This window comes from Trichosurus vulpecula, chromosome 1 (genome assembly GCF_011100635.1).
Source record: "Trichosurus vulpecula isolate mTriVul1 chromosome 1, mTriVul1.pri, whole genome shotgun sequence".
NCBI lineage: Eukaryota > Metazoa > Chordata > Mammalia > Diprotodontia > Phalangeridae > Trichosurus > Trichosurus vulpecula.
This window is the reverse complement of record NC_050573.1, coordinates 162,561,411-162,581,992: the sequence shown is the minus strand read 5'-3', so window position 1 is coordinate 162,581,992 and position 20,582 is coordinate 162,561,411. Positions and strand designations below refer to the sequence as shown.

Below are 20,582 nucleotides of genomic sequence, written 5' to 3'. Positions count from 1 at the left end.
CTCTGCCTCTTGGCTTCCCTGGCTTCCTTCAAATCTCAGCTAAGGTCTTACCTTTTTATAAGACTCTACTGGTCCTCTTTAATCTTAGTGCCTCTCCTCTGAGATCATCGCCAATTTACCCCATGTATATCCTATTTGTACATCTCTGTTTGCATATTGTCTGCCTTATTGGACTGTGAGCTCCTTGAGATTATTGTCAGTCTTTTGCTTTCTTTGTATTCCTAGCACATTGCCTGACACTTTATATATGGCACTCAATAAATGTTAGTTGATTATCTCTAAGCCTATTTTTTTTTGACCAAGTGACCCTAACGAAGCAAAACTCTAATATCTAGCGCTATAGTTTTCAAATTTAGAGCTGTATTTGTTGAGTGTCACAAACAAATGACATGTTCATTTAAAGTGTCTCCCTATAGTTTCCTTAAATAAATCAACAAATGAATGAATACCTGAGTATATAATCTGGAATACAAAAAGTGCAAACATGCTCTCTGCTCTCCAGAAGCTTATAATATAATTAAGGAGACACCCCACAAATACACATATACACATATGTACAATGATAATTAGCAAGGTAATATATACTAAGTGCCAAATATAAAAACCAATATAATAATAGCATTTCAGAATTAGGAGAAAACACCATGGAATGAGGTAGTCAGAGAAAGTTCCATGAAGTTGGGATTTAAGCCAGACTTTAAAAAAGTTTTTAAGGAGTTGTGTGTGTGTAGGATGACTGACAATTAGCACTTTAGATAGCCAGAACAGCAGGAGCAAAAAGATGGGAGATGGGAATGGGCAAATAATCATTGACTTTTTGTAGACCAGAATGATTAAGTGGAGGGTTATTTTTATGGGAATCATGGGATCATAGGATTCCTAGTTTAGAGTTAGAGAGTATCTAAACCACCTCATTTAACATATGAGGAAAAGCAAAAAGATGGGAGATGGGAATGGGCAAGTAGTCATTGACTTCTTGTAGAGCAGCATGATTAAGTGGAGGGTTATTTTTATGGGAATCATGGGATCAAAGGATTACTAATTTAGATTAGAGAGTATCTAACTAAACCACCTCATTTAACATATGATGAAACTGATACCCAGGGTAATTAAAGGAATTGCCCTTGGCCACGCAGCTAGTAAATGGAAGAGTTGAGATGGGAGCCTAGGTCATCTGACTCTTTCCTTTACATAATGTTGAATTATTATAGTTTTCAATAATAAATCATGGGTTTTCTAGGACAGTCCTGATTTTATGACAAGATATACTTTGTAACAAGAGTCTTGCAAAAGGAATAACCATCTATTCAGCACTTCGGTTCAGGGAGTTTGATCCAAGTAAGACTAGTGGAACAGTGACTTATAAGGTAGATTGTATTCAGATTAGAGAGGGTCTTAGAGACATTTGGGAGCCATTAAAACTTTTGAGTATGGGACCTTGTGGGGGCGGAGCCAAGATGGCGGCTAGAAAGCAGGGACTAGTGTGAACTCCCCGCCGAGTCCCTCCAAAAACCTATAAAAAATGGCTCTGAACCAATTCTAGAACTGCAGAACCCACAAAACAGCAGAGGGAAACAGGGCTCCAGCCCAGGACAGCCTGGATGGTCTCTGGGTGAGGTATATCCTGCACGGAGCTGGGAGCTGGGAGCGGAGCGGAGCAGAGCCCAGCGTGTGCAGCATGGACCAACCAGACCAGGAGCCAGGCAGGAGTGTGCCCTAGTACCCTGAATTAGTGAGCTACGGCAGTTACCAGACTTCTCAACCCACAAACACCAAAGACAGCAGAGAAGTTTAGTGGGAAAAGCTGCGGGAGTGGAAGGAGTTTGTGGTTCGGCCACCGCCCCTGGGGCAGCTGAGGTGGGGCAGCTACAGAAGTTCAGCTGCAGTTGCTTCTGGCTCCAGGCCCACCTGGTGGGGGGAATTAAGTGGCGGATCAGAGCAGGAGTGAAGAGCCTGATGAAGATCTAAGTCCAGTCCAGGTTGGGGGTTCTTAGGGAAGGAGGAGCCCTGGTGTGGCAGAGCTGATGTGACAGAGCTGGGGCATCCCCCCAGGCATGGAACATAGTTCTCTAAATTCTACAAGCAGTCATACCCCACTGAAAAACTCAAGGGTCAAGTTAGTTGGCTAGGAATATGTCCAGGCAGCAAAAATGCACCCAGATTCAGTCTCAGACTTTGGATTCTTTCTTTGGTGACAAAGAAGACCAAAACATACAGACAAAAGAAGTCAACAAAGACAAAGAGTCTACAACAAAAGCCACCAAGAAAAACATGAACTGGTCCCAGGCCATGGAAGAGCTCAAAAAGGATTTGGAAAAGCAAGTTAGAGAAGTAGAGGAAAAATTGGGAAGAGAAATGAGAAGGATGCGAGAAAACCATGAAAAACAAGTCAATGACTTGCTAAAGGAGACCCAAAAAATACTGAAAAATATACTGAAGAAAACAACACCTTAAAAATAGAGTAACTCAAATGGCAAAAGAGCTCCAAAAAGACAATGAGGAGAAGAATGCCTTGAAAGGCAGAATTAGCCAAATGGAAAAGGAGGTCCAAAAGACCACTGAAGAAAATACTACCTTAAAAATGAGATTGGAGCAAGTGGAAGCTAGTGACTTTATGACAAATCAAGATATTATAGAACAGAACCAAAGGAATGAAAAAATGGAAGACAATGTGAAATATCTCATTGGAAAAACCACTGATCTGGAAAATAGATCCAGGAGAGATAATTTAAAAATTATTGGACTACCTGAAAGCCATGATCAAGAAAAGAGCCTATATATTATCTTTCAAGTAATTATCAAGGAGAACTGCCCTGATATTCTAGAGCCAGAGGGCAAAATAGAAATTGAAAGAATCCATCTATCGCCTCCTCAAATAGATCCCAAAAAGAAATCTCCTAGGAATATTGTCACCAAATTCCAGAGCTCCCAGATCAAGGAGAAAATACTGCAAGCAACCAGAAAGAAACAATTTGAGTATTGTGGAAACATAATCCGAATAATCCAAGATCTGGCAGCTTCTACCTTAAGAGATTGAAGGGCTTGGAACACGATATTCCGAAGATCAATGGAGCTAGGATTAAAACCAAGAATCACCTACCCAGCAAAACTGAGTATCATGCTCCAAGGCAAAATATGGATTTTCAATAAAAGAGAAGACTTTCAAGCTTTCTCAGTGACAAGACCAGAGCTGAATATAAAATTTGACTTTCAAACACAAAAATCAAGAGAAGCATGAAAAGATAATCAAGAAAAAGAACAAGAAAAAGAAATTGCAAGGGACTTACTAAAGTTGAACTGTTTTGTTTACATTCCTACATGGAAAGATGACATATATGATTCATGAGACCTCAGTATTAGGGTAGTTGAAGGGAATATGCATACATACATACATATATATATATGTAGATATATATATATATATATATATATATATATATACCTGTATATATATATGGAGAGAGAGAGAGAGAGAGAGAGAGAGAGAGAGAGAGAGAGAGAGAGAGAGAGTGGGCACAGGGTGAGTTGAAGATGAAGGGAAGATATCTATAAGAAATAAAATCAAATTAAGGGATGAGAGAGGAATATATTGAGAGAGGGAGATAGGGAGAGATAGAATGGGTGGATTATCTCGCATTAAGGTGGCAGGAGGAAGCAGTTTTGTGGGAGAAGGGGAGAGGCAGGTGAGGAGGGAATGATTGAATCTTGCTCTCATCAGATTTGGCCTGAGGAGGGAATACCATACATACTCAATTGGGTATCTTACCCCACAGGAAAGAAGTGGGAAGAAGATTAAAAAAAGGAGGGGGATGATGGAGGGGAGGGCAGATGGGGGTGGAGATAATAAAAAACAAACACTTTTGAAAGGGGATAGAATCAAGGGAGAAAATTCAATAAAGAGGGATGGGTTGGGAAGGAACAAAATACAGTTAGTCTTTCACAACATGAGTATAGTGGAAGGGTTATACATAATGATATGCATGTGGCCTATGTTGAATTGCTTGACTTCTTAGGGAGGGTGGGTGGGAAGGGAAGAGGGGAGAGAATTTGGAACTCAAAGTTCTAAAAACAGATGTTCAAAAACAAAAAAAAAAAGTTTTTGCATGCAACTAGAAAATAAGATACACAGGCAATGGGGTGTAGAAATTTATCTTGCCCTACAAGAAAGGAAGGGAAAAGGGAATGGGAGGGGAGTGGGGTGACAGAAGGGAGGGCTGATTGGGGAACAGGGCAACCAGAATATATGCCATCTTGGAGTGGGGGAGAGGGTAGAAATGGGGAGAAAATTTGTAATTCAAACTGTTGTGAAAATCAATGCTGAAAACTAAATATATTAAATAAATAAATAAGATGCCAAAAAAAGCTTTTGAGTATGGGAATAACATGAAAGCAATCTTTTAAGAAAATTGATATTACAGCATTACCAATGCATTGTGTAGGACTGTGGTGGGGCAGAATAGCAGGGACCCTCCCTCTCCATTTACACTGAAACTGTACCTGTCAAAGTCCTTATTCCCTTCCACCTCATTCATTGCCTCTTTGATTTTGGGCTCTCCTTTCTTTAAACCAGTCTGAATAGTCCTAATAAAATTAATCTTTCTATGATACTTTGATAAAAATCTTAAATACATAGTAGACACTCAATAAAGACTTTTGTTGGTTGATTATTATAGTATATGAAGAATTATGATGGGTTTATTTTATTTTCTAATTTAATTCAACTTGATTTCTCACTATTTGCTTGTTCATCAATCTACAAGCATTTGTTAAGGACTTACCATGTGCCAGGCATTATATTTACTATGCCATAGCCCCCAAACTGCAAACCCCCCATTTCCAGAATATATTTGTGGAAGACAACATTGCTGTCTAGTTGTTTATGTTTGCATATACTATCTCCCTAACTAGATTTCAAAAGCCTGTGGCAGGGGTGGGAAACTGTATTGCCAATGCGATATGGGCACCTGCTATTAATATATATGTATATATATTTAAGGATCGAATGGCAAGGTATAATAAGCACTCTTCACTCAAAACTGAACCAGTATAACATTTATTCTGTACAGTAATACCAGACAAAACATCACTATGGAAATACAGAAAAGCAAAGCTCAACAGGGCAACAAAAGTATTTATACACGTTACCAGCCCAGGGGGCACCGCCATCTCAGTTCTCAGCCAGGGGACTCCTTGGTAACAGCTACTTAGACTCCCTCATCCAGGGAATCAAAAAGGTCTTAAGCTAAGCATCCTTCCCATGGGTGGGTCCCCCTCCATTGAGTTCCCCTCCTAGTGAGTTCTTTTCCTGTTCCTAGCGAGTTCCTGTGTACCTCTAAACCTGGAAACATGGCCCCTGCTCCAAGGAGAAAAAGGGAACATATATGATCACATAGGCCTATTAATGGATGGGGAAGATCTTCACATTGCATTAACCCTACAGGAACCTGTAACCTCAAGGCTACCTATGACCCTCTAGGTCCTCAAGTGTGGCCCTTTGACTGAATCTAAACTTCACAGAACAAATCCCCTTAATAAAAGGATTTGTTCTGTGGAACTTGGACTCAGTCAAAAGGCTGCCCCTGAGGACCTAGAAGGCCACATGTGGCCTTGAGCCCACAGGTTCCCCACCCCTGGTCTATGGCCATAGTAAGGAGAGATCATTTCTTTTTCCCTTTCATTCATGCCCTATAACACAGGGCTTCCTGCACAGTTAGCATTCCTTGAATGCTTAATGAATGAGTGGTATCAGAGAGTTAAGTCAATAGGCAGGGATATTTACCTGAAGAATTGACAAATTTTTGTGTCAGAGGAACAGAAGCATGGTCTGAATTAGATGTTGGAATTATTAATCCTGAAGCTGAAATCTACTTCTCAGAAAAATTGTTTTGTTTTTCAGAGTGGTAGCTTTTTATTTCAAAGTATTGCTGTTTTAGTTTTGAGCATGAGAAAACTAAGTTTTGAGTTTGATCTGATGGGGTGATGGTATTATTAAAAACAAACAATGAAACTTTCTTCAAATGCTTCAAAAAAAAAGAATGCCATATAACAGGATTTGTAGGCCTGTGAAAAGTAAGGAAAGAGGGAAACAGAATTTAATAAGCATTGTCTATGCTTATCATTCTTAAAAGGTATAAACATGTTCACCTCTCTATGGTCATAAAAGTGATGCTTTTGTAGTGAATGTCATTCTTTCAGCATGTGCTTGATTCTACTGAATTCTAACTAGACAAAGACTGTTTTCTTTTTCTTTACCAGCCTCCATGTTTGTGCTTCTTTCTTTTTGACTGTTTTCTCCTTGCTATCTTCTTTTTTTACCTGGTGACAAATATCCTGAACATTCACTCTCTTTCAGGAACAAGCTAAAATGGAAAAACTTACCAGGGAGCAGCTAATCCATAAGTGCCCCTATTATCGAAATTGGCCTAAGCTTTCTGTAGAGGAGTTAACTGTCCACATTAAATGGAAGCGATACCCTCCGGGACATGGTAAGTTCCATCCTTCAATTTGTTCATTACAGTTCCAAAATATTTCAGTGCAAGACATAGATTTAAAAAAAGTAACAGATGAGATACATTTTTGAAGAATCGTCAAAATAGATCATTTTCTTGAACAAGTTTCTATTAGTGCAGGGCATTCAGTGTTGTAGATAGTCATTAAATACTTGTTGAATAAATTGAAAATTTCCATACAAATTTTAACTGTTACAGAAATTGTTGTTGATCATTTTACCACAATACCAATTAAAAACATCCATTAAGCACCTACTATATGGCACTCTAATGGACACTAGGGATACAAAGATAAAACACAATAGACCCTGTCCTCAAGGCTCTTATATTCTTTGTGTAAAGATGACATATTATGTACACAAATGAGTGTATTATCAAAGCAATAATATAGATGATAATTGTCAATATGCCTACGTGGTTATATATCACAAAATATAAGAGACTCTCCATGTAGAAGGTAGAAGAAGTAAACCATTTATTCAGACACCAGAGAACCAGATCCTCAAACCAGTAAGTCCAATCCATCACAGCAGTGAGGAATTCAATACACAATATCTCAGCAGAGAACCACTCCATCCCATAACCTTCCTGTCCCCTGCTGCTGCCTTACTACCAACAATCACTCACAGCACTGTTAGGACATGTCTGCTCTCTCCTTCAGCTGCAACTGTTCTCTCAACATTTCCTGTGACACACTTTCCTTTTCCTCTCAGCAAGCTCCTCCCACCTCATGTGACTTAGGCTTCCTGTGACACAAGCAGGTCACAAGGCCTATTAATGGGTGGGAAAGATCTTGAAATCTAAATTGTCATTACAATGAGTAAATGCATAGTAAAGCCAGGATAAAGAGCTCTAATACTTGGGGTTGGGTGTTAGGAGGATTAGGGATGGTATCTGAGGGGGAAGTAGCACTTGAGCTGAGAAATGAAGTGAGGGAAGAATTCTAAGAAAATAAGGATGAAATGGGTTCCGGATATGAGGTGGACCTGTATATGTATATGTATATGTATATGTATATGTATATGTATATGTATATGTATATATACATATACACACATATATATACACACATACATACATACATACACATATATGCATACATACAGGCATATATACACATATATACATATGTGTGTATAATATGTGTGTATATATGTATATATGCACATATATACATATATACACCTATACACATACATATACATACACATACTTACACATATACATACACACACATATATGTATAAAGATGGCAGATGTAGTGTTGAATTTATAGAAAAGCTAACAATACTGTTTGGCTAGAGAAAAGAGTTCTGTTCGGAAGAAATCTGGATGATAATGATATGATGATAATTCATGTCTTTTTAAAGCAATTTAAGTTTACAGTTCTTTACAATTTTGCAAATTCTCATGAGAATCCTGTGGAGGTACCTAGTGTGAATGTAATTATTTTGTCAGTATCTCTCATAAGACACAAAGGGATCTGGCACATGTTGGAGTGGGGAGGTAGGTAATGTTTCATTTTTCTAGCTTTGTCCCTAGTCAGATAATCTGAGAATTTCACTATCTAAAAACACCCAGCATTTTGTGATCAGCTCTTCTTGAATGGGCACTCTCCACAAAACGAAACAAAAAAAGGAAAGGAAAAGTTTGTCTATTTTTAAATGGACTCATTTATCCATCTATTTATTCATCTGTCTATGTGTTTATTTATATGTTTATGTTCTCAGATAATCTCAGAATTTCACTGTCTAACACCACCCAGTGTTTTGTGATCAGCTCTCTTTGGATGCACACCCTTCACAACACTAAAAAACAAACAAAAATGGAAAGGAAAGCAGGGAAAGGTTTATGTATACTTCAGGAAAAACAAATAAAATTTTATGTTAGAATCCGTAGAAATATCTATCAGTGTGCAATCGTTCCCCAGAGATTGACTTGACCATGGCTAGCCATTTGATAGGTAGAGTTTCTAGCTACAATTCTCTAGTGTAGCTCCTTAGAACATCTTTCCTCCTGAGACTCCTTGGAAAATGTCTCTGGTCATCTGTGCTGAATGCCTTATCTCTCCTCCATATGAGGCTACCTGCAGTTCCCTTCTGCTTTCATCATGTATCACTAGTATTTGTTCACTCTGCTGTCCAGTGTCCTGGATAGTATAGCATTCTTCCTGCTGCAGCTCTTTGTAGCTCAAAGCAGATTTTGATCTGCAAATTTCCTTGGCTACTCTCTAATGCCTTTGCCCCAGTCAGAGGCCTTTTCCAAAGTTTTGTTGGGTTCTTTAGCCCTCCCTATTATTAGCCCCCCTTTACCTATTTATTATAGCATGGCTAAACATTGGAATCCACTCCAGATTTCTCCCTTGCATCACAGGTACCTTAACCTTGGTCTCATGGGGCACATTACCACTCATTTCTAATACCTGAGACCCTCTAGGGCTAACTGGGTCTCGTTATACAAATTATGTAGGGATATTTTTCTCAACCTCCAGACTAGGAGAGTGAGCCTGGATGACCAGAGCACTCCAAGTGCCAAAAACTAACCTTAATTATATTAGAAAGTGACAATTCTACAGTGTTCTCTATAAAATAACTTCCCAAACTCTATTTTACAGATGGATTAATGGAGATAAAAAGAGATTAAATGATTTCCATTTCTATTTTCATCTTCTTGTTACCTTGCGTTTGCTTAAATGTCCGCATGTATTATGGCTCCAGTAGAATGCAAACTACTTTGAAGCCAGAGGCTATAACCTTTTCTGAATTCCCGTTTCTTAGCATACAGTGCTGTATACACAGTGAGTGACCAATAAATATTTGTTGAATTGTAAATGAGAAAACAGATTTGATAAAAATAATTGTTTATTATCCCACTTAATACTATGTGTGGGAGACATAAAAAAATACATTTATTAGATTTTGGAGCTGCGTGTGGCCAGATTCAGTAGCATTAAATAATGCAGGCTGTTAAAAGAATGTCGACTAAATTCCATATGTTATCTGAAACAATCTCCCAGTAATCTCTTTATTCCTCTCCATTTGATTTATGTAATTACTGGGCTGATCTGACAGAGATAATAATTTAGAAAGACTTATATTAACTCTCAGAAATACATGATTATATAAACAAACCACTGTTATTTTAGTTCAGAAGATAAAATTCTACTCAATTGACAGCTGAAATACCTAATTGGGTATTCCTGGCATGTTTAAGCTAATGTAACATGTTTCTATTTACTGTTTATGATATCATATGAAAAATGTAATGGAATTATGTTGTGAAATTGGGGTAAATGAACTTTTCTGAAGGCAGAGTGACTGTTAATAATGAATAGAACCTCACTCTATAAATCAGAAAATGTTGTAAATTTACGAAAGAAATGTAGTATTATGTTTTATTAATAAAATTTTAAAAGTTAATAAAGTATTAAGTTTATATAAGAAAATGCAGTAAGTTTAGGGTTTCTAAGGACTCCCTATTTGGTGACTAAACTATCAGGTTGTTGCATCAGCTTCCAGATCTGTCAAATAAAATTTTATCTGTAAGTCAGTGGGAGAACATAGGACCAGAATCTTGGAAACGAGATATTTCAGACATGTGATATCTGTATGGAATGGAATCCAGAATGTATTTCTTGTGTATATCTTTCACATGATTCATGGAACCTTAGTACATTTGTCTGTTTTTCACTCTAGCTAAATCCTGCCCCTTTCTCCTCACCCAGATAATTTGAATTTTTAATGGTTTGACACCACCCAGTAGTTCCTAACTAATCTCTTAGTAGGCACACAATTCACAAACTCAAAGGAGAAAAAAAAAAACTTACATGTCCACAAAATAAATAGACTCCCTGTTAGAGCCCATAAAACTGACAGTACACAGCATTAATCAGTGAGATCTATTTATTAAGTACATGATTAGGGCAATTCACTAACCCCTTGAGTCTATTTCCTTACCTACAAAATGAAGTTATTATTTACTATCTGATCTACCTCACAGAATGGTTGTGGGGAGCAAGTGAGATGATGTACATGAAAAAGTTTTGAAACTATGAAAACATTTTATGAATTTAAAGTGGAATGATGTCAGTGGTCTGCCAAGCAAATCAGTCAATGATAGTGATGATCTTGTGATGCTCCATATTACTTGGCATAAATCATGGTCTTTTAAAATTGTATTAGTCTAGAGAGAAAATTAAGAATGTGTGGGAGGAAGCTTTGTTTAAAGATAATTGATCATTGATAGTGATTGTTAAATATTTATCAATCTGAAATATTAGTGCTCAAAGAATATACTATTAGCCACATTTAGAAAACCATTAAAATGTTTTACTTGACAAATCTATTTTATCTTTCTCATCATCACAATTCTAAGAAAAAAAGAAAAGAAAGGCTTTTTAAATAAATATGCATAGTAAACAAAACAAATTTCTGTATATCATATATGTTTATATATTGATATATATATATATACACACACATATATCTACATACACATATGTGTATATATGAGTTCTTCTGGAATCATGGTTAGTCTTTGTGTTCAGTTAGAGGTCTAAGTCTTTCAAGGTGGTTTGCCTTTTTGTTACTATACACATTGTTTCCCTGGTTCTACTCTATTCACTCTTTATCAGTTTGTATGAATAGTTTCAGGTTTCTCTGAAACCATCCTTTTCATTGTTTCTTATGGCACAACAGTATTCTATTAAATTCATATACAATAATTTGTTCAGCCTCTCCCCAGTTGATGGATATCATTTACTTTCTTGCTAATTGCCACCACAAAAGAGCTGCCATAAATATTTTTGTACATATGGATACTTTTCCTCTTAATCACTTTGGAGTATAGATATACCTAATATGGCATCAACTGGCCAAAGGGCAAAGCTATTTATTAACTTTGGGGGCATAATTTTAAATTGCTTTCCATAATGGCTGGATCAGTCTGAAACTCCTATAATAGTGTATTCATGTGCTCATTTCCCCATAGTCTTTCCTACACCTGTCATTTTCTTCTTTTTGTCAGTTTTGCTAATCTCATTAATGTTTAGTAGGCCCTCAATTGCTTTAATTTGTAATTTTCTAATTATAAGATGTTTACAGAACTTTTTTCTTATGGATATTGGTAGCGTGAATTTCCTTATGAGAAAACTGCCTACCTATATCTAATTCTCATAAATTTGAGTCTGTTTCTTATTTATTTTGGAAATGAGATCTTTATCATACGATCTTGCTACAAAGACTTTTGGAAAATCTTGTTGTAACACTGTCTCATAAACTGGTGGTAAATTCAAAGGTGATTTTGTTTTTGTTTTGTTTGGGTAAACATCTCAGAAAACAATGACAAATTATATAATTTTGTGGTACTCTTTTAGGATTATGGCAAATTAATTCAAAATTTATTTTACTTCCATACCTTCTCTGTAAGTCATTTACATGTCTTCCTGTGAGTCTTCTATAGTAGTATGTATCTAATATGACAAATGCTTTCTCTAAGTTTCTTAATATTTCAAAGGTACTAGTGTACCTTTATCTATTAGCCCTTGATCTTGCTATATGACTGATCCACCTCGTTTTCTAATCTGATATATTTTGATGACAGATTTTGTAACAATTCTTATATATAATTCTTTATTATAAGATCTAATTCTAATAATATGCTCATCAGATTTATTTGCCCTTTGCATTTTTTTTTCATCAGGGATTACGGTATTCCATAAATGGCATCCTCACAATGTCACTAGAAGAATATTGGTATTAGAAAGAGGGTGCTTCATTTCAGGAAAAGAATTAAGATTATATTTTTATTAAACAAATGCACAATTGAATAAAAGCCTACTTCCAGAGAACATTTCTCATTGTTTGGAGGTTATTGTGCTGGAGAAGTACTATAGGAATTTTTGGAGAGAAGTTCTGTAGGATTTTTTTATTAATATAAATAATGGAATAGAGATCATAGGGCTGGACTGAACCAAAATTATATATGAGGCAAAGTTTGTGTGGAATTCTCATTTGGCACCTTTAAATTATGTCATAATTTCCCCTTAGATTGCTGATATCTCCCAAGCATGTGATCTGCCCATGTAGGTGTGCCCTCCCTGATTATTGACATATACTCAGGATCCATCATTGTCTCTGATCCCCATTCATGTTCTCTGCCCAAGAGTGTCAAGACTTTTCTCTGTTACGTGATGGACAATCTGAGAAACTGATCAATATTATTATTTTAATGGCTTCTAATGTGTTAATGGAAGTCCTGGGTTGAAATTTTAAAGGGCATTCAATTTTAGAAATAAATGCTTATACTTGGTGAACTTTGGAAACAGGTGGGAAATAGAGGGTCATTCTATTAAACTAAAAGAATAGACTGCACCTATAAAGTTGAGGAAGGAAACTCCCTCTTTGAGGAAGGTTCTTTATCCAAACTCCAGTATACAACAGGAGGATATGAAAAAAACAGAACTTAGAGAAAGAAATAAGCACATGGATATTTTATTATGGTGCCCAGTTACTGGATTAATACACCACTCAGTACTGGCAAAATGCAACCAATTAGTAAATCAATCAAAAATCATTTAGCATTTCTTAAGTATCTAATATGTAGGGCAAACAAAAATGATATAGTACCAGCTCTCAAGAGGCTTAAATTATATCTAGGAGACAAAATGCATATATGTAAGTATAACTGCTAGCTATTAAATCTTCCCATTAATATTTCTTAGATCTTATCAAGGCTAGAATGGAACTTAGGCTACTTAGTCCAACCTTTACATGACCATGAATTATGTTCAAAAGCTTCAAAAATGTTTATTAGATGAAGGACAAGTGACATTACAATTTATTTTAAGCACAAAGGATTAGGATGAATTTTAGAAAAAATTTTGAGTGTGTATGCATGGGTGTACGTTTTTAGGTCTCCCTAAATTTAGAATGTGTGTTAAAATCAAATTTCTTCCTTTTTCCCTCTGTCAGAAATGCTATGGTGGAGCCATCCCTTGCCCTAAAATTCTTTTATTTTTTTTTTATTTCAGAAACAAGTTCCTCATTTTTGGTTAGAATCAAGTCCAGAATACAATTACTCTTATCATTTCCCTTCCTTTTTAAAGCGTGAATTTATCATTAAAGCTAATTCATTAATTTCTTCATGGTTCTGATGTTGGCAAAGAGGGCTCTAACATACATCCAGATTATTGAAATCCTGAATCTCTATAGTATCTTGCCTCAATGTCAAGCTTGTGCTCTCTCTTGTAAACTTTTCATCTAATTCCTTCAGTTTCATTTATCAATAATATTCCCTTTGTTTTTTTTCTCTTTCATTTTTGTTTTGGGCATTTTTTTTGCTTCTGTTTCTTCTTTCTCATGATTCATTCCATTGGACATAATTCTTCTTTACAACTTGACTATTGTGTAAATAAGTTCAATGTGAAGTTATATGTAGAAGATATATTGGATTCCTTGCCGTGTTGGAGAGGGAAGAGGGAGAAGAAAATCTGGAACTCAAAATTATGTAGAACCGAGTATTATAAACTAAGAATTAAAAAAAGAATCTCAAGAATAAATGGATAAATAAATAAATAGAGTAATATTCCCTCAACTCAGTATTGCTTCTGTTTTTATTGTTGATGTTACCCAAATGCCTTCTGCTGACTTTCTCATTTTGAGTAACTGAATTTGTTCATATGAATATAACTTTTTAATATGCTATATTGCCACACATTCCATTTTATCTTATCTGCACCTGAGGTCCATGTGTTGCCATTTTTGCTTAATTGCTTTAGACTAATACAATAGTACCCTCACGGGGTCAGGGTGATATGGGACAAAAGAAATGGGAAGGCAATAGATATTTATTAAGCACTTACTATGTGCCAAGCAGTGCTTTATAAATGTTATCTCATTTGATCCTCAACTCTACAACATTTGAGCCACAACTCTAAGAGATAGATGCTACCTCCCCCTTTTAAAAAACAGAGGCAGATAGAGCTTAAGCGACTGGCCCAGGATCACACAGCTAACAAGTGTCTGAGGCTAGATTTGAACTCAGGTCTCCCTAATTTTGCCCCGTGCTCTACACACTGTGTCGCCTGGCTTTTGTAATATAAATATATATATATATATATATATATATATACATATATATATATATATATATATATATATATATATATATAAATAAAACTTTTAAAAAGGAAGATATACCCTCCCACAACTACATTTTAGTCATGAGTCCTTTTCTAAAAATCTCAGTAATTTCTCTAGGATCCAACATGTGTTTACCTAGACTGGTTCAAAGATAACCTCCATCCCTGGACTCATATTTTAAGTTGCAAAAAATATGTATCTGAGTTAGCAAAATGGCATAACATTCATTAACACAATGTCATATATACATCAACATGATGTGAAAAAGTGAGACTATAGGGGAATATGATAATAATAATTTAAAAAAATTAAAATTCATGCTAGATCAACTCTGGAGTTATCTAAGGGCTAGAAATAGTTTGCTTTGCTCCTTGAAAATATTTTCTTGTTATTGGAAATTTCTTTGTCTGGAATCCAATAAATATGCCTAGATGGCATTTTCATCTAGATGATACTTGAGGTGAAAGCTATTCATTTAGCAAGGTATAGAAAAAATAACACTATGAGCCTACCTTCTAGTACCTACTAGCTGCCTGACTTCAAGCAGTAAAAAATTGCTCATATCTTGTTTGTTCAATTATAACATAAAGATAAAAATAGTCTACCATTATAACCGTGGTCAGTATAAAAATTTTATGTATTATAATAATGTTAACAATGTTTACAGACTCCACTCTAATTTTCATTGCACTCATGACTATACTTTGGTGTGAGTTCTCTGATATTGAATAGACGAGTACTCTCATAAACTGTTTTCCCACATTCATTGCCTTCATGACCTTTTAGATCAGAAAGGGTCCCATGAACATCCCAGGAAAAGCTAAGGGTCTAGATTAGTGGTTCAATTTGTGCAGTCACTAAGCTTATAAGATTTGGCTCATTCATTCATAGGGCAGGTGATACTAATTTATTCTCTTCATGTAATATGATAGGTTCTCACTAGTGCAATGTTTTTGATGTCTCTCTTTTTGCAAATGAAACATTGTGTAGGAAACTTGAGAAATATTCTGAGGAGAATGATTACAGAAATTAAAATTTGGTAAATAGGTCCCAGGAGGAAAATATAAATGAACTAAGCTTATTTGCCTAGAGAAAAGAGATAGCTTCAAGAATGTGACATGAAATATATTTTCTTCAACCTGCACTAAATATAGGGTTTGAGTTTAATTTGAAGAATAGGGAGTTAAGTTGGACATTAGGAAATACTAGTTGATCTTTGTGGACTTTACCCAAGTGTCACCTTTTCTGGTGGGTTCTAGGAAAAGTCCAAGTAGTATTTATGGGAGAGGTTTAACTGTAATATAATCTTATCCAAAGGTGAGTGAATAGGTTGGAACAGCTCCTGAGGTTCTTCAAGGTCCATAATTCTTGAAATGTGTGCATATTTTTGACTCTATGATTATATATGGAAAATTAGGCACAATTACATTTAGATATACAAATTTGTAATTTGATACTTCAGTGAACTGTGATTTGGTTGGTGGGAGTCACAGTCTTACCAAAGCTTGTCAACCCTCCACTCTGACTTAATGTAAAGCCTTTGACAGTTTCAGTGGCCAAGAGAATCTCATCACTCTTAGGCCAAAGCAATACTAAATTTTTCTGAACTCAACTGGTCTGGTCCTTGGATAACAGAATGTTAGTTCCTGGATAGTAGGGATGGTTTTATTTTTAGTAGTTTGTTCCAAGCACCAAGTTTGGTCCTTAGCACATACTATGTGCATAATAAATACTTGATTATTTGAATGTCCCATTGAGATTTTACTGAAGTTCTTTTCAGATTTGAAAGACCTTCTGGAGTTTGAAATAGGTTTTGAGGACCCAGGGACCGTCTTAATATTCACAATCAGGCATCAGAAGCCTTTAAAAGTCCTTTAATGAGGGACATAAATTTATAGATGAGCAGATGAGCATAAGTATGTAGAGAAAATACTCTATATATTTACATAATATTCTATTTTCTTACCCATTCCACCTTGACACAATTTTGATTTCCTCCCAAATTCCTTGCCAAGTTGACAAAAAGGTAATACTTTAAGTACTATTGCCAAAGAGGCATTGCCTTAAAATGGGGAAACACTTATCTTCATTTAATTTCTATACATCAGAACAGCTTGTGTGCAGAAGTGCTGATTAACGCCATTGCTTTATTCTGCTGTGCCTATCTGATATTCATTTCCTGACTCCCCTCTTTCTGCACTCACTTCAGATAATTTTGCTTTTGATTCACTCCTTGAATTTGCTGAGATAATCTCCAAGGAGATAGTTATTTGGTGAGCCTCTGGGCTGCCTGTCTCCTATTGCCAATTTTTTTTTGAGGGGGAAGTAGGAGAGGGGAAATCCCAACAACATACCATGTGTTAATTTGGCTGACTCCCAGGGTCCTTGAAGCCTGTTCTTTCTGCTGTGTCTCTTGCTAAGGAAATAATTTATTAGTTAAAGGTCCGCAGCCAAATTTGGAGAGAGATTTGTTATTATAACCAGTTTACCATTAGGAATATATTGAGGTCATAGCTTTTGAGATTTGTGTTAGGAAAAATTTAGGGAAAATTTGGATTTGAACTGATATTAGGAAGGCATAGTATATAAGGGATAGTATTATAATGGAAACAACTGTAAAATTGTCCATCTCAAGAGTTGTTAAAATAGAAAAGAAAAATAGAATTAAATATATAGACATATGTATATATTCCATACAGTCATATATTTTCATGTATTCAACTTCACTATTATCTAGCTTATGACAAGGCCCTCTCTGGTCCTCACTTTCCTATCTTTAAATATGAAGGAATTAGAACAGGTAGAGAACCTATGGTAAATTACATTTTCAAAAAGTTTAGCTACAAAGGGCAAAAGAAACTTAGGATGATAGCGGGGATAGAAGAGTCAAATGAGAGTTTTCTCAGATATTGGAGACATGGGCATGTTTGTAGGCAATAGGGAATGAGTTAGTAAGTAGGAAGAGGTTGGAAATAAAAGACAGACTGGTAATGACAGAGGGACAATCTATTAGCGGATAAGGGATGAAAGGGGACCACTTAAGGAGATAGAGCCAGTAGCTTTGGTAAGGAGTAAGGCCACCTAATCTTGTGAGATGGGGGTAAAGGAGGAGATAGTGGCAGAAGGCATCTGAGTGATATGAGATGGGGAAGAGGGGAGAAGAAGGAGCTCACAGAGAATGGCCTCAATTTTTTGAGGCAAGGTTTTTGGATGAGAAGGTGGGGGTCAGGAGCTATGGGAGGCTTGAAGAGGGATGAAAAGGTCTGGAAGAACTGCTATGGACAGTTGTTATTGTTCATCCTTCATCTTCAAAGAGGTTCAAGGACATCAATAGTGATATCTTGACTAGGGCATGAATTGGATTTAGGGAAGCAGAGTTGTGCAAAGTCATCAACCTCACTTTCTTTTCCTGAGTCATTAAGGTCCAATGGTAGGACAAAATTCAAGATGACTGGCTATGGTCCAGGATGCTGTGGATGACCTTGGCATCCTGGATTCTGACCAAGCTCTCAGCACTTCACAGTACCTGCTTCAGCCACCTTCATGGCCATTGTAACAAATTGTTTTCATCTGCCCATTCTGCTAGGGAAAGTCTTCACATGTTTTGGGTAGTTGATAAAGGAGGTATAGAAAGATTGTCTAGCAGCAGTGAGGGGTCAGTCGAGGTTATATAACATAAATTTGTAGTGGACCCAGCCAGAATGGTTGCATGTTTTTTTTTAACTTTTGTTCAGCAGCATGCGTGTAGGATGAAGGCAGTGAATGTGAATAGTAGGAGAGATCCAAAGTTGAGGCTCAACAGGGAGTAAATGGAAAAGTTAAAAGGGGGCTAGGGATTCAAGACAGAATGTTGAATAGTAATAAGGTTGAATTTGCTAACCAAGGGGAAAGCATGGGAGATGGGAAAAAAATCCATGAGATGAGGAAAATGGGAGAGTGACTAGTGAAGGGGTAATGGGGGAAAAATTAAGTGGCTAAGGGATTAGTGATCATAGGGTAGATGAAGAGTAGAGTTTTGTGTGGGAAGGCAAAGGGAAAGGTGAAGAGCCTAAATATGTGTATACACACACACACACACACACATACACACAAACACATATATATATATATATTTGTATATTTATATATTTCATATCTATATATAAATAATGACTTCTCATCTACATATGTATGAATTGGCTTTTCACCTCTTTTCATCTTATGTTGTGTATATATATATATATATATAGGCATATAAAGTTATTTGTAATAATTATTAAGCATCTGCTTAATGCTATATGTACCTGCTATATGCCAGACACTCTACTAAGTGCTAGGGATGCAAAAACAAAAGATAGAAGACAGTCCCTGCTCTTAAAGATCTGACAGTCTAATGTGACAAACAACATGCAGACAGCATGATGTACAATCCAGCTCTGTATAGTATAAATTAGAAATACTCAATGGAGAGAAGGCACTAGAATTGAGAGAGATACAGAAAGGATTTTTGTAGATGTTGGGTTTTTATCTGGGACTTGAAGAAATCCAGGAAAGCCAGAGGAGAAATTTAGAGGGATAACATTCTAGGCATGGGGGATAGAGTGTCTTGTTTGAGGACAGCAAGAAGGCCGATGCCACTGGCTAAAACAGTAGGTTAGGGATGAAGGGGTAAGAGGTGTAAAGTATAAGAAGATTGAAAAGGTAAGGGAAGCCATGTTACTATAGGCTTTGAATGCCTATTTTATATTTGTGCCTGGAGGTGATAAGTAGCTGCTGGAGTTTACTGAGTACAGAGAGGGGGGTGTTTGTGACATGTTGGTTGGCAGTTGAACATGAGAGACTGGAGGTTAGCCGATTAGCCATCCTATGCTATAGACATCTTAAACTTGATATGTCCAATACTGAGTTCATTCACTTCATCTTCCAACTTAACATTTTTGTTGGCTATTCTCTGGCCCAGAGCTCTCTTCCTCTTCATCTCTGCCTCCTGGCTGCCATGGCTTCCTTCAGTTCTCAGCTAAAATCCCACCTTCTGCAAGAAGTCTTTCCCACTCATCCTTAATCTTAATGACTTCTTCTGAGACTTATCCTGCGCATATTTCATTTGTACATTGTTTGCATGTTTTCTTCCCCGTTAGACTTAGAGCAACTTGAGAGCAGAGACTTTGTTCATTTGTTTTGTGGGCCTTTATACTCCCAGTGTTTAAAGCGGTGCCTGGCACTTGATAAATGCTTGCTGACTGACTGATAAAAAGAGCTACTATAAAAATTCTTTGTACAGATGGTTTCTTTTTTTCTTTCTTTAATCTTTTTAGCGTAGAGGCCTAGTTCTTGTATTGCTATGTCAAAGGTTACACACAGTTTAATAACCTGTTAGGCATAGTTGCAAATTGCTTTGCAGAATGTCTCCACCCAATAGCCTATTTTTTTTCCCTCACTTAGAACCCAATCACAGGTTTTCACCATTTCTTTCCTTCCTTATATGCCCATAAGCAACTAGGTAGTACAATGGATTGAGTGCTAGGCCCAAAGCAGGAAGAACAGAGTTTAAACTTGGCCTCAGATACTTATTAGCCAGATGTCCCTATACAAGTAATTTAGCCTTTGACTGCTCAGAATAGAAATAATAAAAGCACCTTCCTTCCAGGGTTATTGTAAGGATGAAGTGAGATAATATTTGTAACGAGCTTAGCACAGTGCTTGGCACGCAGTAGACACTTTAATAAATGCTTGTTTCATTTCTCCTTCCTTTTCATAGTTACGCTCTGAGTTTAAAGTTTGTTTTGTGTATGACTACTCTCTCCCTGAATCCATCCTCCCTCTTATTTGCCCGTCCTTTTTCCTTGTTCCCATCTATTACTCTCTTGAGCTGAATATATTTGTAAACCATCTCTTTTTCTGTATGTTAGGTGTGCTCAAAACTTTTTGGATGAATTTAGATGAAAGTGAGTCT

At 36.4% G+C, this 20,582-nt stretch overlaps 1 protein-coding gene across 1 annotated transcript in view; it reads left to right on the top strand.

Moving 5' to 3' along the window:
* Positions 1 to 20,582, top strand: part of CNBD1 (cyclic nucleotide binding domain containing 1) — a 593,156-nt gene that overhangs the window by 448,413 nt on the left and 124,161 nt on the right. Inside the window, 1 exon segment of the mRNA XM_036742093.1 lies at positions 6,353 to 6,485. Coding sequence (XP_036597988.1) covers positions 6,353 to 6,485 — 133 coding nt within the window.